The following is a 24,911-nucleotide window of genomic DNA, read 5'->3' as shown; positions in this document are numbered from 1 at the left end:
CAGGGGCAGCTCGGAATGAAGGAGGCTGCAGATGTCTGCGACTACCTGGCGACTGACTCTGAGCCTCCGTATGCAGTGCTCCTCAGAGAGGTCCAGTAAATTGAGCCTCGGTCTGTAGACCATGTTGCGAGAGTAGTGCCTCTTGTGACGTTGCTCTCTCTGTTGTTGCCCTCCGTGCGGTTGTGCAGGTGCCCGTGGCACAGCACCGTGTTGTGGAGCTCCACGTGGCGGAGGTGGACACCGTGCCTGGCGAGGCTGGTGATGGTGCTCATCCTTGGATGTACTGGTGAATGCAGCCATGGTGCCCCCCCCCATCCTGACGGTGTCAGTTTGAGGGGGTCCGCAAAGTAGTTAAATATGTTTGCACAGCAGAGTTTTGGGTGGAAAGTGAGAATTTTGAGTGGAAACATAAAGGTCTTGTAGCCAAAACTTTGTCTGAAGTGACAGAGTGCTCTGCTGCAATAAATGACGTTTTCTCCCCACCTGTAAATAAGCATTTGCATCTCCCACTGGCTGCTGGCTGAAACACGTCTGTTGCAACAGGGAGTGTTTCCCACAGCATGGGAAACATGCTGAGGATCCTTCCAAATCGCACCCCTACCAAAATGTCTAGTCAATCAAGTAGTTTAAGTACCTCAACTATCAGACAAACTATGCAAATTATCATCCCGCCGGCTTTAATTGCTGGTGGGACTCCTGCATTCGGGAGGCATGCGCGCACCCAGGCACGTCACTGGGGAACCCGGAAGTCAGCAGGTTGGAGGCGGGCTCCGAACCCGCTCGGCATTTTAGTGATTTTCAGAGCCCCCAACACACCTGCTCCGTCACCCGAAAATCGGCCCCATTGTGTTCTGTACTCACCTCCAAATCGTCACTGAAATCCTCCGTCATTATTGAAGATGAGGAATGTCGTGGAACCTTAGTCTCGTAAACCATGATACCCCATCTGTAAAAATAAACATTAAGATTAGACACTGCCTGCGGGTTTCCCATTTTCCCAGCTGCAATGCATAATTCTAGGTTATAATATTCCCCTCAATTATACACCATTCCCCTTCCACCCATAACATGCACTATTACCCTTCCCTCAGTACCATGCAGCATTTCCCTCCCCCCTGTATCATGCACCATTACCATCCCTCTACACCATGCAACAACATCTTGCATTTATACAGCGTCTTTAACAACAACAATAACTTCCACTATAAAGCGCCTTTAACGCCTTCACAGGAGCGATTATCAAATAAAATCTGATACCGAGTCACATAAGGAGATATTAGGACAGGTGACCAAAAGCTTGGTCAAAGGGGTGGGTTTTAAGGAGAGTCTTAAAGAAGGAGAGAATTTCAGAGCTTAGGGCCTAGGGAGCTAAAAGCAAGGCCACCAATGGTGGAGCGGTTAAAATCTGGGATGCGCAAGAGGCCAGAATTGGAGAAGCGCAGAGATCATGGAGGGTTGTAGGGCTGGAGGAGGTTACAGAGATACAGGGGAGTAAGGCCATGGAGGGATGTGAAAACAAGGATGAGAATTTCAAAATCGAGGCATTGCCAATGTACACCTAACCAATGCAGGTCAGCAAGCACAGGGGTGATGGGTGAATGGGACTTGGTGCGGGTTAGGATACGGGCAGCAGAGTTTTGGATGAGCTCAAGTTTATGGAGGGTGGAAGGTGGGAGGCCAGCCAGGAGAGCATTGGAATAGTCATTGGAGGTAACAAAAGCATGGATGAGGGTTTCAGCAGCAGATAAGCTGAGGTAGGGTCGGAGACGGGCGATGTTACGGAGGTGGAAGTAGGCGGTCTTGGTGATGGAGCGGATATGTGGTCGGAAGCTCAACTCAGGGTCAAATAGGAGGCCAAGGTTGCGAACGGTCAGGTTCAGCATCAAACAGTGGCCAGGGAGAGGGATGGCATCGGGGCTAGGGAATGGAGTTTGTGGCGGGAACCGAAGACAATGGCTTCGGTCTTCCCAATATTTAGTTGGAGGAAATTTTTGTTCATCCTGTATTGGATGTCGAACAAGCAGTGTGACAAATCAGAGACAGTGGAGGGGTCGAGGGAGGTGGTGGAGAGGTAGAGCTGGGTGTTGTCAGTGTACATGTGGAACCTGACGTTGTGTTCCGGAAGATGTCGCCGAGGGGCAGCATGTAGATGAGAAATAGGAGGAGGCCAAGGATAGTTCCTTGGGGGACTCCAGAGCTAATGGAGCGGGAATGGGAAGAAGCCAATGAAGGTGATTCTCTGGCTACGACTGGATAGTTAAGAATGGAACCAGGTGAGGGCAGTCCCACCCAAGTGGACAACAGAGGAGAGGCGTTGGAGGAGGATGGTGTGGTTAACCGTGAGGCGCTTCACAGGAGCGCTATCAATCAAAATTTGATACTGAGCCATAATAAGGAGATATTAGGACAGGTGACCAAAAGCTTGGTTAAAGAGGTAGGTTTTAAGAAGCGTCCTATAGGAGGAGAGAGAGGTGGAGAGGTTTATGGAGGGAATTCCAGAGCTTAGGGCCTATGCAGCTGAAGGCTCCATTACCCTCCCCCCATATTATGCACCATTATTCGCCCACCCTTACCATGCACCATTATCCTTTTCCAAGTACCATGCACCATTCCCGCGCTTACAGGAAGGTAAGTGCCTTTCCTCCAAACCTTTTCCAACTAATGGGAGTTAACCTGTGCCCACTCAGTAAATAGCCTCTCACATATGCAGGAGAAATGCCAGTTACTTGGCCCTCTGGTGCTATCTGATTGCTGCTCCACCGCCCCCTCCCCCTATTCCCTGGGCTGGTTTGTCCCAGCTTATGCACTCAAGTCCCAAGAGTCCCCAATGCTTGCTGTTGTCTCAGCCACACCCACAATGTGTTGTGTTGTTTTGTTATTTATGCAGTAAATGTTCACACGAGTCTATAGTTTGGTTCTGAATTTTTTATCTCCTCACCTCCTGTCAGAATTGACTCTTCCTGGGATAACAGTTCCACAGACATCAGCAGCCAAAGCGTCTGAGCCTACGGGGTGTCTGCAGACTACTTGGCTGCGAAAGGACATCACACAGCCGTGCCCAATCCTGACCTCATTCAACATCCACATACGTGCACTTTCCAGCAGGGGTCACTGGGCTGTGATCAGGAGCCGGAACCATGACTGTTTCTCCCCTCCCAAGATTAAAGATGGTGAAGTCATTGTGCACCAAGTATTGAAGTGACAATATGGTGTTGCTCAATTGTGCAAATCAAGTGAAATCAACCGAATGGAGGGATGCAGGCTCCATGTCCCACTGATGTAATAAAACAAATTAAAACCACCGAATTCTCAAACGATTTTCTCACCTATCCAGCATTTTTGTACTGGCTCGTTCCAGTTTCTCCAGGATTTGAGGGAGCTGTGTGTCGTCATCGCAGGCCGATCCCCACCCCAGCACTCGTGCCAGGTCATTCCCTGTACCCAAAGGTAGCACTCCCATCTGGCACTGAAACAGATTGAAAGTTGTTAAAAAAAAACTGACCTAAGGGCTAGCAGTTTCCTGTAACATCCTATCCTCAACACAGCTTCCTGTATCTCACCATCCTCAAACACAGCCTACTGTACCACACTATCCTCAAACTCAGCCTCCTGTATCTCACCATCCTCAAACTCAGCCTCCTTTTTTTTTATTCGTTCACGGGATGTGGGCGTCGCTGGCAAGGCCGGCATTTATTGCCCATCCCTAATTGCCCTCGAGAAGGTGGTGGTGAGCCGCCTTCTTGAACCGCTGCAGTCCGTGTGGTGACGGTTCTCCCACAGTGCTGTTAGGAAGGGAGTTCCAGGATTTTGACCCAGCGACAATGAAGGAACTGCGATATATTTCCATGTCGGGATGGTGTGTGACTTGGAGGGGAACGTGCAGGTGGTGTTGTTCCCATGCGCCTGCTGCCCTTGTCTTTCTAGGTGGTAGAGGTCGCGGGTTTGGGAGGTGCTGTCGAAGAAGCCTTGGCGAGTTGCTGCAGTGCATCCTGTGGATGGTGCACACTGCAGCCACAGTGCGCCGGTGGTGAAGGGAGTGAATGTTTAGGGTGGTGGATGGGGTGCCAATCAAGCGGGCTGCTTTATCTTGGATGGTGTCGAGCTTCTTGAGTGTTGTTGGAGCTGCACTCATCCAGGCAAGTGGAGAGTATTCCATCACACTCCTGACTTGTACCTTGTAGATGGTGGAAAGGCTTTGGGGAGTCAGGAGGTGAGTCACTCGCCGCAGAATACCCAGCCTCTGACCTGCTCTCGTAGCCACAGTATTTATATGGCTGGTCCAGTTCAGTTTCTGGTCAATGGTGACCCCCAGGATGTTGATGGTGGGGGATTCGGCGATGGTAATGCCGTTGAATGTCAAGGGGAGGTGGTTAGACTCTCTCTTGTTGGAGATGGTCATTGCCTGGCACTTATCTGGCGCGAATGTTACTTGCCACTTATGAGCCCAAGCCTGGATGTTGTCCAGGTCTTGCTGCATGCAGGCTCGGACTGCTTCATTATCTGAGGGGTTGCGAATGGAACTGAACACTGTGCAGTCATCAGCGAACATCCCCATTTCTGACCTTATGATGGAGGGAAGGTCATTGATGAAGCAGCTGAAGATGGTTGGGCCTCGGACACTGCCCTGAGGAACTCCTGCAGCAATGCCCTGGGGCTGAGATGATTGGCCTCCAACAACCACTACCATCTTCCTTTGTGCTAGGTATGACTCCAGCCACTGGAGAGTTTTCCCCCTGATTCCCATTGACTTCAATTTTACTAGGGCTCCTTGGTGCCACACTCGGTCAAATGCTGCCTTGATGTCAAGGGCAGTCACTCTCACCTCACCTCTGGAATTCAGCTCTTTTGTCCATGTTTGGACCAAGGCAGTAATGAGGTCTGGAGCCGAGTGGTCCATGCGGAACCCAAACTGAGCATCGGTGAGCAGGTTATTGGTGAGTAAGTGCCGCTTGATAGCACTGTCGACGACATCTTCCATCACTTTGCTGATGATTGAGAGTAGACTGATGGGGCGGTAATTGGCCGGATTGGATTTGTCCTGCTTTTTGTGGACAGGACATACCTGGGCAATTTTCCACATTGTCGGGTGGATGCCAGTGTTGTAGCTGTACTGGAACAGCTTGGCTAGAGGCGCAGCTAGTTCTGGAGCACAAGTCTTCAGCACTACAGCTGGGATGTTGTCGGGGCCCATAGCCTTTGCTGTATCCAGTGCACTCAGCCGTTTCTTGATATCACGTGGAGTGAATCGAATTGGCCGAAGACTGGCTTCCGTGATGGTGGGGATATCGGGAGGAGGCTGAGATGGATTATCCACTCGGCACTTCTGGCTGAAGATGGTTGCAAACGCTGTATCTCCTGTATCTCACTATCCTCAAACTCAGCCTCCTGTACCTCACCATCCTCAAACACAGCCTCCTGTACCACATCATCCTCAAACACAGCCTCCTGTAATATCCCATCCTCAAACACAGCCTCCTGTAACATCCCATCCTCAAACACAGCCTCCTGTAACATCCCATCCTCAAACACAGACTCCTGTAACATCCCATCCTCAAACACAGCCTCCTGTACCACATTATCCTCAAACACAGACTCCTGTACCACCCCATCCTCAATCACAGCCTCCTGTACCATACCATCCTCCAACACAGCCTCCTGTACCACACCATCCTCAAACGCAGCCTCCTGTACCACACCGTCCTCCAACACAGCCTCCTGTACCACACCATCCTCAAACGCAGCCTCCTGTACCACACCATCCTCAAACGCAGACTCCCGTACCACACCATCCTCAAACGCAGCCTCCTGTACCACACCATCCTCCAACACAGCCTCCTGTACCACACCATCCTCAAACACAGCCTCCTGTACCACACCATCCTCAAACACAGCCTCCTGTACATTATCCTCAAACACAGCCTCCTGTACCACCCCATCCTCAATCACAGCCTCCTGTACCACATTATCCTCAAACGCAGTCTCCCGTACCACATTATCCTCAAACGCAGACTCCCGTACCACACCATCCTCAAACACAGCCTCCTGTACCGCACCATCCTCAAACGCAGCCTCCTGTACCACCCCATCCTCAAACGCAGCCTCCTGTACCACACCACCCTCAAACACAACCTCCTGTATCACGCCTGTATCATGTGGAACTGACTCCCAGAAGTTGATTTGAGGGTCCACTGACACTTTTAAAAGAAGCTTATCAGTACCTGAAGGAAATAGGGTTCAGGGTTAGAGAGATATTAATGACATGGTTTGGTTACTTTCAGGGAGGTAGGGAAAGTAATTTATTGTTTCTTAAAATAGGGGATCAACACATAATGGTGGGGGGAGGAGGTTATGATAGACTAATCAGATATGGACTCTGAATGGAGCAGGATTGTTGGACCCAATGATAAAATAATCAAACATGGATTGGATAGAGCAGAACTGATGGGCCCAAGAATAGATAAACAATATATAGATACTGGATGAAGTGTTACTGATGGGCCCGATGCTAGAATAATCAGACATGGAATCAAAGTGGAGCAGACTGATTGATCCAATGATAGAATAATCAGACATAGACTCTGAGAGGAGTGGAATGGTGGGCCTACTGACAGAAACAGACATGGACTCTCACTGGGAGTAGGACTGATGGCCTTTTCTCGCTCTGGATTTACGTAGCTGGGGATCACTAATAGCAGCCAATCCAGATTGTTATTGTGCCTCTAGCCCCAATCAAAAAAAAGCAAGGAGATTTTGCAGAGGACGCTCCACACCTGTTTGTGGAGATTGAGGCTATCGATTTCAGACAGCACCCATCCAACGCTGCCATCTCCGCCACACACGAGGATTCGAAATGTGTCAAACTTCTGGAATAACCGCAAACTGTAAACAAAAAGATAACAAGTAAAATGACACTGTCATCTGGTCTGTACTGACTGAAAACAAACAAGAAATGACAAGAAACCCAAATAATATCCCCAAACATGTCTGCCTGTGCCCCTTGATCATTCTGAATATCACAACTACACTGCCTTCACTTTTGCTGACTATCATTCCAACTATGCCTTTCACTTCTTTCTTAAACAATTCTATTTCCACTCTTCCACTTTTGTTTCTCCCACCCCCCAAAGGTGATAACTGTCAGAATGAGAGAATCACAGAAAGTTACAACATAGAAACAAGTCATCTGGCACATCAAGTCTTCTCCAGTTTTCTTCCACAGGATCCACTTGGTACAATCATAATCTCCTGCTCACTCTCCTTACCCTTTCGTAGCTCTCCTTTCAACTTCAGTTTTAAATGTTTCCCCTTGTTGATTTACGGCTCTATTGGCCAATTTTTCAATTTAAGAAATCTCACTATTACTTAATTCGTTCCAGTCAAATACCCCTTCCATCAACTTGAATCAAATTATATTGTGGTTATTTCTTCCAAGTGTTTTCCTACTTTTAGGTCATCTACTTCTCCTGCATCGTTACCCAGAAACATGTCAAATAGTGCCTCCTTCCTTGGTGGAGTGGCAACATATCAACTGAGAAATCAGTCCTGACCCCATTGCAAGAAAGAGCTCTCCTTTAACAACACAAATATTTTACCTATCCAAGGCTATTTTTAAATAATTAAAATCTCCTACAATTCTAATTCTTTTATAACACCCACAATTATAACTCTATAATAATACCTACAATTACAATTCTATTACGACTTCCGCAACTATACATCATAATTCCCACAATTAGACCTCAGTGATAATTCCCACAATTAGACCTCAGTGATAACTCCCACAATTAGACCTCAATGATAACTCCCACAATTACAATTCTATTACAACTTCCACAATTATAGATTATAATTCCCACAATTATAACTCTGTTTTAACTCCCACAATTGTAACTGTCATAATCCCACACAATTAGAACTCTAGGATGACTCCCACAATTTAAACTCTTGCTGGGTGTAGTTTGCACAGACACCTAGCAGCCCTCTGGTTCCTCACCGTGGCCATGCTTCATGTATAAGCCTGGTTAGTGAGGGTCAGCAAGGTGTTCCAAGCACGGAGAGTGCACCACAGTTTAGCCTGATCCTGTCGCCATCCGACATCCATCCATGAACACTTTCCAGCAGGAGTCACAGGATAGTGATTAGGAGCAGGAACTCTGAATAGTTTTCCCCCTCCCCAAACCAAGGGACAGAGGGTATTGCTGACCCCCCCCCCCCCCCCACTACCTCTCCACTCCATACGAGATCAGTTCTGCTTTTGTTTTAATAAAACCTGCCTAACACTACGCCCCAATAGTCTGATAAATCTGAATTACAAAGATGTGTGCACTAAGGAAACTTGAAGCACCTCCTACCCAAGATGCGGGCCTCCGTTCATCAAGTCAAACACCTGAGCCGGGTTCAGTAACTGCTTGAATCTCCTCAGGAACTTCACCCCCTGGTTATCACCGCTCTTGGAGTTTACAAAGACAAGAAGCGGACTCGTACAGGATGGAGGACACGTTGCTTTCCAAAACCCTAAAGAACAGCGGGAACGTGATTAAAGATGTTACTGAATTATTAGTGCTGTTGCTCACTGAAAAAAAAAGTGATAAGTTTGGTACTCGCCCCAGTATTTCTTACACTGTTTGACTTGTGAGCTTGGGCCATTGTTAGTTCTGTTGGACGTGTTGGTTTGGATCCTGCCACTAATAGATAGTGCAGCACCAGCAGTGAGTATGCACCTGATACTCCAGCAGAGGCCTAAGCCCACACTCAATTGGCAGCAGGTAGCTGGGCTGCTGTAGGGCTGAAGCCACCATGGGCTGCTGTAGCTCATCTCAACAAAGTTGTGGCCCCACATGTTGGTACTCACAACGTCGCAAACTCACTCACAAATTCTCACACACCTAAACTCTCAGCCAATTACACCCTCTCACACTCACTCAAACTCTCTCAGACCGTCTCACACTCCCACACCCTCATATAACCACTTACACTCGCTCATAAACTAACATTCACTTACACACTCTCTTACACTCACATACTCTCTCACAATCACTAACAGACTCTCACATCCTCTCTTGGGTCATATATGTCATTCACTCCCATCCTCATGCCAAACATTCCACCCACTCACAGCCTCGGGCCAAACATTCCACCCACTCCTTGCTTTAGGTAAAACCTTGGGCCAAATATCTCACCCATTCCCAGCCTTGGGCTGATTCCAATCAGCTTGTCCTCCTCAGTTTGACAGCACAGTACATGCAGACAAAGCGCTCTTTGAGAAACAAATGGAACAAAGGTGTTGAACTCACCATCGGAGTCTATGCTGTTAAGTGCAGTCGGGGGAATAACAGAGACTTTACACTGCCCCAGAGGACATTTGATGGGAAGCATTTCTTTACAGGCTGTGTGTACCTGGAGGCAATGAATATAGCACAGGAATTAACATGTAATGGTCCACATAGGACTGAAAATGAACAGGAGAAGAGCAAAGAACAGAGTAACTTGGGAGTGAGGGAACAGATACCAACTAAGATATGTTCAAGATTACTGCAGACTGGTAGTCTCTCATACAGCTGGTTTCACTAAGCTAACTTGTGTCAGGACATTTCTAATGGGTGCATGCGATTTCCGTCGGTGAAATTGCAACTGGATCAGGATGATCTTCTAACTCAGTCATTTGGTATGCCTGGGCTGCCAAAACATGAGTTAGGCTACAACCAGCTAAATGCTGCTATGATTAAATTGTGGCAAATTGCGAAGCCTCTTAGCCTGTGTACACCAGTCCTGTATTTCCACATATGACGTCCGATGAGTAGAAATCAAGTTTATTTGTTCCTGTGGAGGTTACAAACGTTTTCAGTCAATCATAGCTGTGGGCCTGCTTTCTGCTTCTACCTGGCACTGTTCCTTCACTCCAGGAGTGGACCCTGTGCAATGCTCTGGTGCTGATCTGGCACTTGGTCCAGTAAAATCTGTGGCCAGATAAAGAATACTGGTGGCACCGAGTCTGCAGCCCATCCCAGACCAAATCAACTCCATAGGGAAGACTCGGATAGCTGGGACTGACTGGGGGAGGGGAGACAGAGGGCAGAGATGGAGAGTGGGGTAGAGACAGGGAGTGGTGAGCAGAGGATAGAAAGTAAGCAATGTGAAATGGAGATGAGACAGGAAGTGAGTAGAAGTGCAGCAGGTGGGGACAGAGTGGGGTTAGGGGAAATGGGGAACAAGTGAGGACAGGGAGCAGAGAGATGGGGAGATGGGGAACTGGTGTGAGGGCTGGGAGAGATGGGCCGAGGAGGAGACAGATGACGGCAGAGCCAGGGAAGAGCAAAGTGACAGGGGTGGGGAGGAGGGAGGCACAGGGGTGCTAAGATGGGGAGCAAGGAACAAAGGAAGTGAGGGAGACAAGGAGGGTGAGGAGATAGGGAGTTGGGGAGGTGAAGTCAGGGGAAGAAGAGGGACTGGGTGGGGAAGTCAGGGAACACAGAGGGCATTTTAGCAATCAGTTAACGTTATGGGGATACAAAAGCATCTGATTTTGCAAAAAGGGTTCTGAGATAAAAGCGTGGTGAACTGATTTCTATCAAATCTGACTGGCTGCAATGAAAATGTTCACGATTTAAAATGAAAATTAAATTTTTACCTCTTCTATTTGTCAGTTTTAAGATATTTAAAGCCTGTCTTGCGCTAAGATCGCTGCAAAAGTGACAGATCAACAGAAAATCACCATTCATCACAATGATGTGAGGCCCTTGCACCAATTCACAGCACAGTAACAATGGTAACTCCTATCAGCCTTAACTCACCATCGCCTTACACCACAGGCAGCGCCAATCCTGCAAGCGCAGAACACTGCCACATGTTTTGTCACAGACGGTACATTTTGCGCTGACAGGCAGGTTACCTTCCAACCACTGGTGTGGCATTGAGACCTGAATGTGGGAGACAGAAGAGAATTACAGTCTAAAATGGGCACCAGCGAGATCTGCATCAAGGGAGAAAGAACACAAATCAAAGTACAACACTGACACCAGCACAAACCCCACAATGGGGCCAGTATAGATCCCAGCTAAAGGGGCCAGCATGGACCCTATTTAAAAGATGTGGCAAAGCCCAGCAAAAAGGGCCAGCACAGACCTATTAAAGAAAATAGCTCAGACCCCAACTAAAGGGCCCAACACAGACCCCAGTTAAAGAACATAGCTCAGACCCCAGCAGAGAGATCAGCACAGACACCAGTTAAAGAAACCAGCATGGACCCCAGCTAAAGGATACAGCATAGAAGCCAGCAAAGCGACCAGTACAGACCCCAGCACAAGGGGCCAGTACAGACCCCAGCACAAGGGGCCAGTACAGACCCCATCACAAGGGGCCAGTACAGACCCCAGCACAAGGGGCCAGTACAGACCCCAGCACAAGGGGCCAGTACAGACCCCAGCACAAGGGGCCAGTACAGACCCCAGCACAAGGGGCCAGTACAGACCCCAGCACAAGGGGCCAGTACAGACCCCAGCACAAGGGGCCAGTACAGACCCCAGCGTAAGGGAACAGCACAGACTCTAGCATAAGGGATCAATACAGACCCCTGCGTAAGGGGCCAGTACAAACCCCAGTGTAAGGGACCAGTACAGACCCCAGCATAAGGGACCAGCACAGACTCCAGCAGTGATATCTCTGCCTCAACACTTCATGACTGATACCCAAGTGCAGCAATGAAAAGGAGAAGACATTTTGAAAAGGTTTGCTAAGTGCATTGTACATTGGTGAGCCAGTGAGCTACAACTGGAGTAAAGGATGAAACACATGTTCACCCCACAATTGTCAACATTGGCACAGGCTGCCTGCCGGCATAGTAAAAGAAAGGTGCACAGTGTTTTAAACATGAAATGCAGATTTTCAGCAGTCGTAGTGGTGACAAAATGCACAAGAAAATCACAGAAAGGCTAAAACTATCACACAGCAATCCTTCTTCACCAGGGGTAATCAAGGGCATGCGGCAACATGGAGAGGTGGATAACCCAGGCCTTGCAGGAAAGCATCAGTGTAAATAAGTGTCAGCCTTGGTTCAATAGTAGCGCTCTCACCTCTGAGTTAGATGTTTCCCCTGGCCGGAAAATCTAGAACTAGGGAGCAGAGTCTCAGGATAAGGGGTCGGCCATTTAGGACTGAGATGAGGAGCAATTTCTTCACTCAGAGGGCTGTGAGTCTTTGGAATTCTCTACCCCAGAGAGTTGCAGATGTTCAGTCGTTGAGTATATTCAAGACTGAGATTGATAGATTTTTGGAATCTAAGGGAATCAAGGGATATGGGGATTGGGCGGGAAAGTGAAGGTGAGGTTGAAGATCAGCCATGATCTTAATGAATGGTGGAGCAGGCACGAGGGGCCGAATGGCCTACTCCTGCTCCTATTTCTTATCTTATGTTCAGTGGGTTGTGGGTTCAAGCCCAATTCCAGACACTTGAGCATGTAATCTAGGCTGACACTTCAGCGCAATACCGAGGGAAATCGGCACTGTCAGAGGTGCCATTTTTTAGATGAGATGTTAAACTGAGGAGCTGCCTGTTTAGCTGGACAAAAAAATCCAAAAGCACTATTCAAAGAAGTGCAAAGGAATTCTCCTGGTGTCCTGGCCAACATTTGTCCCTCAACCTACATCACTAAAAACAGATTATCTGGTCATTTATTCCATTGCTGTTTGTGGGGCCTTGCTGTACACAAATTGGCCATGGGTTTGTCTACAATGCAAGGGTGACTCCGCTTCAAAAGTATTTCTTTGGCTGTGTGAGTGCTTTGAGATGACCTGAGGACGTGAAAGATGCTAGTTCTTTCTTGAAAATCAAAAAGACCTCTATAAATTGAAGCAAGATATGCTGCTTTACCAGGTTTTACCAATGTGGGGAGCTCCAATATTTATAATACAGACTGAGGGCTTCCAAAGGCAGAGCGCTCAGGTTCGGCAGCAGGATAACTGTGCATTTGTCTTTTTCCACTGAACTCTTCAATTTTATGGAAATGAACCATTCCCTCCTGGTAACCACTCACTGCCCAGTGCCATGTACCCCTTCGTAACCACTCGCTTCCGAGTGCCATGTTCCCTTTCGTAATCATTCGCTGCCGAGCGCCATGTTCCCTTTCGTAATCATTCGCTGCCGAGCGCCATGTTCCCCCCGGTAACCATTCGCTGTCCAGTGCCACATTCCCCCTCTGTAACCACTCGCTGCCCAGTGCCATGTTCCCCCTCCGTAACCACTCGCTGCCCAGAGCCATGCTCCCCCTCCGTAACCACTCGCTGCCCAGTGCCATGCTCCCCCTCTGTAACCACTCGCTGTCCAGTGCCACATTCCCCCTCTGTAACCACTCGCTGTCCAGTGCCACATTCCCTCTCTGTAACCACTCACTGTCCAGTGCCACATTACCCCTCTGTAACCACTCGCTGTCCAGTGCCACATTCCCCCTCTGTAACCACTCGCTGTCCAGTGCCACATTCCCCCTCTGTAACCACTCGCTGTCCAGTGCCACATTCCCCCTCTGTAACCACTCGCTGCCCAGTGCCATGCTCCCCCTCCGTAACCACTCGCTGCCCAGTGCCACATTCCCTCTGGTACACACTCACTGCCTAGTGCCATTGCTCCCCCCCAGTACACACTCATTGCCCGGTGCCATGTTCCCCATCGTAATCATTTGTTGCCCAGTGCCATGCTCCCCTGGTAATCAATTGTTGTCCAGTGCCATGTTCCCCTTCGTAACCACTCGCTGCCCAGTGCCATGTTCCCCTTCGTAACCACTTGCTGCCCAGTGCCATGTTCCCCCTGGTAACCACTTGCTGCCCAGTGCCATGTTCCCCCTGGTAACCACTTGCTGCCTGGTGCCACATTCCCCCGGTACACACTCACTGCCTAGTGCCATTGCTCCCCCCCAGTACACACTCACTGCCCGGTGCCATGTTCCCCATCGTAATCACTTGTTGCCCAGTGCCATGCTCCCCTGGTAATCACTTGCTGCCCAGTGCCATGTTCCCCCGGTAACCACTTGCTGCCCAGTGCCATGTTCCCCCTGGTAACCACTTGCTGCCCAGTGCCATGTTCCCCCTGATAACCACTCACTGCCCAGTGCCATGCTCCCCCTCCGTAACCACTCGCTGCCCAGTGCCACATTCCCTCTGGTACACACTCACTGCCTAGTGCCATTGCTCCCCCCCAGTACACACTCATTGCCCGGTGCCATGTTCCCCATCGTAATCATTTGTTGCCTAGTGCCATGCTCCCCTGGTAATCAATTGTTGTCCAGTGCCATGTTCCCCTTCGTAACCATTCGCTGCCCAGTGCCATGTTCCCCTTCGTAACCACTTGCTGCCCAGTGCCATGTTCCCCCTGGTAACCACTTGCTGCCCAGTGCCATGTTCCCCCTGGTAACCACTTGCTGCCTGGTGCCACATTCCCCCGGTACACACTCACTCCCTAGTGCCATTGCTCCCCCCAAGTACACACTCACTGCCCAGTGCCATGTTCCCCCGGTAACCACTTGCTGCCCAGTGCCATGTTCCCCCTGGTAACCACTTGCTGCCCAGTGCCATGTTCCCCCTGATAACTACTCGCTGCCCAGTGCCATGTTCCCCCTGATAACCACTCACTGCCCAGTGCCATGCTCCCCCTCCGTAACCACTCGCTGCCCAGTGCCATGCTCCCCCTCCGTAACCACTCGCTGCCCAGTGCCATGCTCCCCCTCCGTAACCACTCGCTGCCCAGTGCCATGTTCCCCTCCGTAACCACTCGCTGCCCAGTGTCATGCTCCCCCTCCGTAACCACTCGCTCCCCAGTGCCATGTTCCCCCTCCGTAACCACTCGCTGCCCAGTGCCATGCTCCCCCGCCATAACCACTCGCTCCCCAGTGCCATGTTCCCCTTCGTAACCACTCACTGCCCAGTGCCATGTTCCCCCTGGTAACCACTCGTTGCCCAGTGCCATGTTCCCCCTGGTAACCACTCACTGCCCAGTGCTATGTTCCCCCCTGATAAACACTCACTGCCCAGGTTCCCATTTAAACATAAACCATTTTACACAACTTTCTGAATTCAACTCTCACCATTCCCAATTCCAGCCGCAAAAGGACCCAAACTCACTCCATCTCAATCGCAATGAATTCCATTTTAAGAGCTGTGGCTGATTGCAAGGCTTTACTCAGCACTTTCTCAGCTTTACATTTATCAGTATTCACTTGTCTCCCTATTTACAACATACCCCATCTTCATCTTCAATGATATCTTTGGCGATTGAGGCCAGTGTTGTCCACTTGCAGTTGTTGGTGGCTCTCACAGCACAGCGTTTGTGAGCTTTGAACTTACACACTGTCAACCAGAAAGGAAAGGACACATGAGAGTCTCCAACAGCTATTGTGTAAAAAAGTGTTTTATTTGGGGGGAGGGAGAGGGGACCCACCACAGGCTAAAAGTAAAACTACAGATCCTAGCTAAGCTACAACTGCTGATCGGCTCCCATTAGGACTCCCAACGTGGGCCCCATAACTGCCATTGAAGAAACTTGTACGCCTCCTTATTCTTGTGTCGCGTTCCCGCTCCCGCATGAAAACTGTCATTGGGGCAGGCGGAGGTTGTGCCTCCAAACAAGGACATCAGAAATTCCCATGGTAGGTCGGGACCTGTCTAGTTTGCAGCCTTTCCGCCACAGGGATCTGGATTCTCTCTATTTGGGCTTCTTTTACGGAGAATGTCTAACCATTGGGACCCCTTATGAAGTGGAAGTCTCACTGTCATAGCTTCCTATATTATCCAAACCCTTTATAGAGGCAATCTGATTATCTGTACCCTTTATAGACAGAGTCACACTATTAGGACCCCTGACAAACGGAGTTGCACTAATATGAAGCCACCATCTGGACCCATCATAGAGAGTTGAACTGTTAGAACTTCTTATAGAGGCAGCCTCATTATCAGGACCCTTTTGGAGGGAGTCCCACTATTAGAACTACTTTAAATTTCCTTTAAGTTCTATTGATCATGTTTTTTTCATTCTTATTACTTGTTTAAGTAACAAATCTGATGACATAATCTGTCAAACTAAGCTCAGCCAGTACGGCTACATTAACTGGGTGCTGGTTAATGAAGTAGTCACTGACACACACTCATCAATGTGGAGATTGCGTTTCATATTAACTCAATTATCTCATACCATTCAGATGCGTAATTCCTGCCAACCCAAAGTCTGGACTTGGCAGTAAATAAATGAAATGGAACATTTAGCAAAAAATCAACAAAAATAGACAATGGAATAATGTGAAAATGAAAAAAAGGTACTTTATAATTTCTTTTAAAAGGCTCCTGATTCCAGAAAAACAGGAAGGCTCCATCCTCCCGGTGAGGGAGAACCTACCCAGTGATCTGTAAATCAATAGCTCATCCCTCCGTGTGGGATGAATTGCAAGCATCCTATCAGTGCAGGGCTGTACATTGAAACTATACTTCACTCATCTCTCAGTCTTTGTTTTTTACAGGTAATTTTAATGCAGTTCCTACAGTCTTCGGGTTGGGTGGGAGGTGGGGGGGGAGCAGGGGAAGAATGGGAAACAGGACACGCAAGCTGAAGGATAATCATAAAATCTCCCCTGTGGACAAGCAATGGCATTAGCTGGGTGAGAGGGCCGGTAAGAAAGAATAAAATGAAAACCATTTCCATCTTTGCTCCTTACCTTCACAGGACAATCCATGAGACGTGACCCCAGACAGGGCCTCTCGGCACACATTGCAGTATGTGGGCCGCGCGTGCGAGCAGGCGTACCAGTTGTGCATCCCTGAGAAATGGTCCATGCTGTACTGGGTTGACTGCTCAGAGAAAAACAGAAGTATTAGAAATATTTAACAGATATTGTCAAAGAAGATGCACTACTTGCCAGTCATCCTGTTGGATCCAAATCACGGCAACTGGATTCCAGGTTTCAGTGATTGGGTGGGAGTAGCTGACAAAGTGTGGAAGATGTGCTCATCTGCACATCAACATGCTTGGGACATTCAAGACAGATCAGATATCTCTTCAGTGTCAGGTCAGTGTTTCTCAACACCCACACCCTGTCTGGTTCCGCCCTAATTTTGTGGTTTTCCTGATGGTGGCCACTGTGCATTTGTGACATGTGAGTGGAAACAGACAGTTATTCTCAGTCGCCATTTTGTTCTTTACTTAAATGCTGTGTATATGGGTACGTGATACTGAATGAATCCAATATCAGTTCTGAAATGAGCTGCTTAAATCAAACAAACTGCGATAAATTTGCTTGATCGTAGTGACAATTACATGACTCAATGGAGAGCAACAACCTTTGCCTGTGCATGCCTGCCAGTTACTCCCTCAATCAGGATTCAGGCCAAGTGTCTGAACTGGTGCTCCATGCAATCAACAAGCAAATCATGGTTGGGGGGGCAGGTTGCTGTGGGTGACAGAGTGTGGCCACATCTAACGTAGATGCTGCTACTGCACTTGAAGCAGTCACAACAGGTGTGCTATTATCCTCCCGAGTGGACTCAACCTTCTAACTTTACTGAGGAGGGAGGAAGATGCAGGAAGACGAGTGGTCCCCTGTGACCATACAGTGCTAGATGCTTGTGTTACAGGCGAGATCAGTAAAACAGGAGATGGGGAATCATGAGCAACATCATGGCACATTGGAGCATGTGGTTACCATGAGGATCAACGGTTCTCAGAACAAGCGAGTGGTAGTTGTGGGTGACTCTATGTTGAAAGGAATAGACAGACCAGTTTCCAGTTGTGTTCTTAAGTCCCGGATGGTCTGTCACCTCCCGGAATAAAGAACATCACGGAATAGGTGGAAAAACTTCTGGAAAGAGAGGGTGAGCAGTCAGAATTCATGACTTACATGGAAATCAATGATGCAAGAAAGAACAGGATGGAAGAAAGTCTGACAGATGGAGTTTGAGGAATTAGTGCTAGCAGAGGAAAGGGGGCTAGCAGAAGGGAAGGCCAAAAGGAGGAAAACAGCCAACCAAACAAGCTGTCTTCATATCAATGCCAGAAGTATTGCCAATGAAACGGGGGAACTAGAAGCACAAATCCAGTTAGAGGGGAATGAGGTGGCAGCAATTAGAGAGACCTGGCTGCACCCTGGGCAAGGGTGGAAGCCAAACAAAATAGGATATGGGATTTTAGAAAGAAGAGGAAAACAGGAAAGGGAGGGAGGCGGTGATGGAACTATTAATAAAAGACATTATCAGGGTGGTGGGAGGGAGGGTTCTAAGTGAGTAGAATCAGCAGGTAGAATCAGTATGAGTAGCACTAAGGAGCAGGAAAGGACAGAAAATGCTGGTGAGAGTATTATATAGACCTGTTTGTGATGTCTTAACAGAGGAATGTATGCAGTAAAGATTAGGGAGGGTTGTAAGCTGAAAAAATGTGGTAATAATGGGAGACTTTAAGCTGTGTACAGATAGGAAAGAACTATCAGCCTAAGTAGGAAAGGGATTTATTAAAGAAATTCAACATACCAGCAAAGGCATCAACCTGACAAAGGACAGGCGAGACTTGATTTAGTAATGGACATTAATAAAAAGAGTGGTAAATGAGGAGGTGGGCTCATTAAAACAGACTTAGGTCTGACAATAGCAAGGGATAAGTCCATGGTGGAACTGCTAAATGAGTATTTTGCTTCAGTCTTTACAGTGGAGAATGAGGATACAATACCAGAGCAACAGGGAACACTGGACATCAGCGAAGGGGAAAATTTACAGGGATTAATATAAACAGCAAAACTGTACATAGATAAAATAATTGGGATTGAAGCCAAAAAAATTTCTAGGCCCAGATACTTTCCATACAAGTGTGCTAAAAAGAAATAGGCCACAGGAAATTGGAGATGCGTTAGGTTAAAATCTTCCAAAACTCGCTGGATAATACCTGAGGATTGGAAGTTGGCAAATGTTATATCGTTACAAACCAAGTAACCATAGGCCAGTGAGTTTAGTGTCAACAGTGGAAAAATCACAAGAATCCATCATCAGGGACAGAGGAAGTGAGTTCTGGGAAAGGTGGAAGCTGATTGAGGAATCAGCATAGTTCTGTTAATCAAACCTGGGACTTTGAGTTAGATACTGCTTTTATCAACAGAAACACCAGTCTCTGGAACTCCCTCGCTAAATCTCCACGCCTCTCAATCTCTCTCTCTCCTCATTTAAAACTGTCTCAAAAATATTTTTTTCCACCAAGCTTTTGGTCAACTACCCTATTCACTCCCTCCATGTCTGTGAAGCACTAATGGACTTTATTTTTTAACATTAAAGGTGCTGTATAAATGCAAGTTAGTGCTGTTGGAAAATGCATGTGTGTGTGTACATTAGTTCAGACTGGGATTTAGCTTGGCTTGGATACTCCCTATGATTGAGTAGCTGCCAGCACTCACTGTCCAGCTCCACATATGGAGAATGGCCAACTGGGCAAGGTACTGGAGGAACCGTATCCCAGCGACAGTCAACACCTTAATGACGGGAGGGGAGATAAGAGAGATAAAAGAGCGAGCATTGACATTGTCTACGGCATGTGCTGGGGGGAGGGGAATGTTACCAATCTCAGACAGACAGAAAGGATAGGAGAAATTGCTTCCCTTGAAACAAGAGCAGGGAAAAACAGGAAGGACACCTGTGAGTCTTTCTATATGGTGTTGGACAAAGCCTGATCAATCACAAACATCCCCTTTATACTGCTCCCTATAGAAATGCTTCTGCAGTAAATTGTTAAGGAGTAAGATCATTTGCACTACAAATAGATCACAGAACACCACAAAAACAACTGTGCCCAAACAATCCCTGCATGGGAGGGCTGAGCACTCTGCGCTTACTGCCAGAAATGTGGCAGCTATTTACAATTGCCTATGATGACCCAGCTGCCTCAGAAGAGTCCTAGCAAACCACCTGTAGAGAATTGGCTGCCCATTTATAGCACTGCTGGCGATGTCTAGGCTGCTGTGATTGGCTCCACATATTAGGGTACAGTCAGGGTAGCGGTGATGGCACTGGGCTAGCAACGCAAAGGCACTGCAAGTTGTGAAATCAAATTCAATTAATCTGGTCATTTCTGCCACTTAAATTGACCATAAAAGCTGCTGATTGTCATAAAAACCAAACTAGTTCACAAACATCCTTCAGGGAAGGGAACTTGCAACTCCTATCTGGTCTGGGCAACATGTGATTCTAGTCCCCACTACATGGCAGACCCTTAATGCCTTCTGAAGTGGCCTAGCAAACCACACAGTTTCAGGGCAACTAGGGATGCGCAATAGATGTGGCCTTGCTAGTGTTGCCCTCTCCCTCGAGAACAAATAATAAAATTACAGCACTGCTGATGGAGATTTGGGACCATCACTGATATGTAAAATGGGAAAAAGATGCTGAAACTGTCACCTGTTATATGAACTGTCAAAAACAAGAGACACCAAGGGCTGAATAAAGGCTGCAAGGATGTCAGGGTACAGATAATCCTTGCATTTATTTAGCAATTTATCACCCTGAAATGCTTCAAAGGCCTTCACACAAATCAGGTAATATAAACCACGTCATAGTCTGAATTTTTCCTTCAGGTTTGAAACCTCATTACTTCTCCCCCCTCTCCCATAAGTGCTCAGTACTATGTGGTTAACTCACTTGCAGTCACCTCTCACAGTATGGACATACACAGATTCCTGAAGGTGTAGCAATTGCTGGACTCTCAGCCACCTCACCTCAAAGTGATCCCTGTTCTGGATAGTTTTCATTGCTGCGATCCAATCTTCCATCTCCTTGCGGTTTTCAGCACACAAGATCAGCTTTCGGAAAGGAGTAATTATCTGTGAAAACAACAAATATTCATCTAGTTACTGAAGGACATTTTCTGGGGTGACTCAGTAGCAGTGCACAACTACAGGCTAAACACCTAAAAACAGCCAGGATATTGAGGTTAAGTTTGTATTGTGATCATCCTCTCACATTTCACTGCTCTGACATAAGCAATTAGCCTCTAAATGTTATCAGGAGATCATCTTCATGCAAGGAGTATCTGATAGGTTGGCGGTATGGTTCCAAGCAACTGGGCTCAGTGTCTCCAGAGTGTGAGGGTAAAATCAGGCAGGATCCCTGTTCCATATGACTGGCCAGTGACCCCTGCTGAAATGTGCGTGCATGTGGATGTCAAGTGACAATGGGATTGGGCTTGGTTGTGGTGCCCTCCATGGTTGAGTAGCCCGTTGACACACACGGTTAGGCTCACACATGACGAATGGGCACTTTGGAGATTGGCACCTAAGCAACAGCAAGCACATTCAGGATTGGAGGGAACAACTTCACCACAAAAGGTCTTTGCTATAATCAAATTTTTGAAAATGGAGCAAGTTGCAAAGAATCACCGCGAACACGTTTTTGGGTATTTCAGCTCTTTCTTAAACAAAAAAGTGGTTGTCTTCAAATATTCCGATGACATTATCAGAGAAACTAGCTGGATTTCCTGTACCCAGCACTGCGGGGGTGTGTACTCCATCACACAGCACTAACGGACAGCGTGTCAGTCCTTTCCCTCACACTATCTGACAGTGTCTGTTGCTTCTCTTACACGCAGTGGTTCTCTTCATGACACCGTTTGACAGTACCTTTTGGTTCTCTCTCTCTCTGAGTGTCTGTTGGGTTTCTTCCTCAAACTCACAGTGTCTTTTGGTTCTTGCCCTCACACTGTATCCCTCATTTCAATGGCACTGTGGGGCCAGTGACATAGTGATTGGACGTGCAATCCCAGAATTCTCCAACAAGTGAATTTGTGATTTTTTCTGGCTTGTTGGGGCTAAAGGATGGGAGCTGTTCATTCCCACATACACAGGGTGGGAGGGAGAACTGTGGCTGAGGCCTGGCGAGAGGTCACCTGCTGTCCTCTCATCAGGTGGCTGGCAAGCCACATAAGAAGGGAGGAGTAGAGTTACACATGTGAACTGTTCTGCACATTCCCAATAATAAAATCAACTGCACTTGATCGCGAAAGTTCCTCAAACCTGCCTGAGTCCGGAGATCAACTCACCATGCGGCCACTGATCATTTCTCATAACTGTGTTATTTCTCTTTTTGCGTGGTTGTGGTTTAACACCTCACAGCTCATACCCTGAAACACAGTCACGCTTATTCTGCTCAACCAAGTGGAAAAGGTGGTTCTTCACATCGGAAGTGAGTCTGATCGCTGACCTAAAGATTATATCAGTGTTAAAGTTATATTTAGTATGGCTGCAGTAAGTGTACGTGTGATTGAGAGCCTCTTATCTGCATTTTCCTATGCTCACATCCTATAACAAACCACATCAAAAATCACACCGTGTGTGGCCGCTCTCACATTTTCCATTCAAATGTTTTTCAAAGAAATCAATCCAACTCGATATGGCCTGACTATCGTTGCAAACCCAACCCCAGACTGTGTAAAGGCCGGGTGCCCAGGCCCAGCCAATTACAATACAAATGGTTGGACACCTGCAGAATAAAGGTTGAAGTGTCCTGTGCCTAATCAAGAGCAAGACAAAGCAGACACTCAGAATGCACAGGATCAAATTGAGTTTGTATGAAATGGAGCCTCGCTCCAAACTGCTGCAACATGTTATTCCACCAGTCTTAACTCCGGGATCAGACCAACTCAGAATCTCAGCCCCAAGTCAGGGATCAATTCAGCTCTGAACCTCAGCCCCAAGTCAGGGATCAGACCAACTCCGAACCTCAGGGATCAGACCAACTCTGAACCTCAGCCCCAACTCAGGGATCAGACCAACTCAGAATCTCAGCCCCAACTCAGGGATCAGACCAACTCCGAACCTCAGCCCCAACTCAGGGATCAGACCAACTCTGTACCTCAGCCCCAACTCAGGGATCAGACCAACTCCGAACCTCAGCCCCAACTCAGGGATCAGACCAACTCAGAATCTCAGCCCCAACTCAGGGATCAGACCAACTCCGAACCTCAGCCCCAACTCAGGGATCAGACCAACTCTGTACCTCAGCCCCAACTCAGGGATCAGACCAACTCTGAACCTCAGCCCCAACTCAGGGATCAGTCCAACTCCGAACTTCAGCCCCAACTCAGGGATCAGACCAACTCTGGACCTCAGCCCCAACTCGGGGATCAGTCCAGTTCCCAATCTCAGCCCCAACTCAGGGATCAGTCCAACTCCGAACTTCAGCCCCAACTCGGGGATCAGTCCAGTTCCCAATCTCAGCCCCAACTCAGGGCTCAGACCAACTCCGAACTTCAGCCCCAACTCAGGGATCAGACCAACTCAGAATCTCAGCCCCAAGTCAGGGATCAGACCAACTCTGAACCTCAGCCCCAACTCAGGGATCAGACCAACTCTGAACCTCAGCCCCAAGTCAGGGATCAGTCCAGTTCCGAATCTCAGCCCCAACTCAGGGATCAGTCCAGCTCCGAACTTCAGCCCCAACTCAGGGATCAGACCAACTCAGAATCTCAGCCCCAACTCAGGGATCAGACCAACTCCGAACTTCAGCCCCAACCCAGGGATCAGACCAACTCTGAACCTCAGCCCCAACTCAGGGATCAGAACAGTTCCATCTTTGAGCACCTCAAAGTTTGGGTGGCTTATCCAAGTGCCTATGATCCAAGTATTCACAAAGTGACCATTATGTTTATAAATCAGAGAAGTGAAAGACTTGTGTGTCTCTCAAAATGATGTAGTGAAAAAAAATTATCGCAACTTTCACATGACTGACATCACGCATTAGTTTAGATCACAAAAGCTTGTAATAAGTATTTATTGAAGCCAATTTCCGAGCATGTGAGGACAGTAATGTAAAACTCCATTCACACTTGTAGTGTTTTATCTGCATAAGTTTATGCTGGTAGAAACCAGCGAGACTAATGGGAATGTATGCTGGGGTCAGACAAGAACAAACAATTTGTGAACACATACAAAAAAAATTTTTCTTATCCTCCTTTAGCTCTTACCACCTCACACAACATTCTGCACAACAGAGATCAGGCCCATCCCTATCAGATGGAAAGCAAGAAAGTGAATCCAAAGTACAATTAAACACAAGAAGGGGCAATTCAGCCCACTGGCCTCGCCCTTGGCTCCAACACTCTGACTGAGAAACACCATAGCCTGTCTCATTTCTTTCTGATTCTGGGTTTGTTATTGGTGGGCTAGTCACAGTGTAATATTCTATCATAGCAACATTGGGAACAGGAGCAGGCCATTCAACCTCTCGAGCCTGCTCCGCCATTCAATTAGATCATGGTTGATCTGTACCTCAACTCCATTTATCCACCTTTTCTCCATATCCTTTGATACTCTTACCTAACAAAAGCCTATCAATCTCAGCCTTGAAAGCTCCAACTGTCCCAGCATCCACAGCCTTTTGCGGAAGAGAGTTCTAGATTTCTACTACGCTTCGTGTGAAATAGTGCTTCTTGATTCCCCTCCTAGCTCTAATTTTAAGATCATGGCTCCTCGTTCTTGATTCCCCCATCAGAGGAAATAGTTTCTTTGCATCTACCCTACCGAATCCTTTTAACATTTTAAACACCTCGATCATGTCACCCCTCAATCTTTTATACACAAGGGAATACAAGGTTATGCAGCCTGTCCTCATAATTTAACCCTCTAAGTCGTTGACCTCGTACACTGTTCCAATAAAGCTCGTCACAACAATTGTGAAAAATATCTCATCTTTCTCTTAGTCTACAACTGTTCGAGAACTCTGCGCTTCCTCCAACTTTGGCCATTTGTGCAGCCCCCGCTTCCTTCACCCCACCATTGGCGACCGTGCCTTCAGTTGTCTCGGTGCTAAGCTCTGGAATTCACTCCATAAACTTTACCGCCTCTCCACCACTCTCCTCCTTTAAGATGCTCCTTAAAACGTACCTCTTTGACCAAGCTTTAGGTCACCTTTCTTGT

General features: G+C 47.8%; 1 protein-coding gene across 2 annotated transcripts in view; it reads right to left on the bottom strand.

The window, feature by feature from the left end:
• Positions 1–24,911, bottom strand: part of LOC137331611 (diacylglycerol kinase delta-like) — a 142,698-nt gene that overhangs the window by 44,153 nt on the left and 73,634 nt on the right. For both annotated transcript variants that reach the window (XM_067995522.1, XM_067995523.1), the window contains exons 4-12: positions 20,718–20,822; positions 16,689–16,821; positions 15,224–15,330; positions 10,791–10,916; positions 9,294–9,396; positions 8,352–8,514; positions 6,771–6,879; positions 3,327–3,466; positions 862–946 (exon numbers count right to left, since the gene is read on the bottom strand). In XM_067995522.1, coding sequence (XP_067851623.1) covers positions 862–946; positions 3,327–3,466; positions 6,771–6,879; positions 8,352–8,514; positions 9,294–9,396; positions 10,791–10,916; positions 15,224–15,330; positions 16,689–16,821; positions 20,718–20,822 — 1,071 coding nt within the window. The remainder of the gene's footprint in view (positions 1–861; positions 947–3,326; positions 3,467–6,770; positions 6,880–8,351; positions 8,515–9,293; positions 9,397–10,790; positions 10,917–15,223; positions 15,331–16,688; positions 16,822–20,717; positions 20,823–24,911) is intronic.

The sequence above is a fragment of the Heptranchias perlo genome, chromosome 13, assembly GCF_035084215.1.
Source record: "Heptranchias perlo isolate sHepPer1 chromosome 13, sHepPer1.hap1, whole genome shotgun sequence".
In the NCBI taxonomy this organism is placed as follows: domain Eukaryota; kingdom Metazoa; phylum Chordata; class Chondrichthyes; order Hexanchiformes; family Hexanchidae; genus Heptranchias; species Heptranchias perlo.
This window is presented reverse-complemented; position numbering and strand designations above follow the sequence as displayed.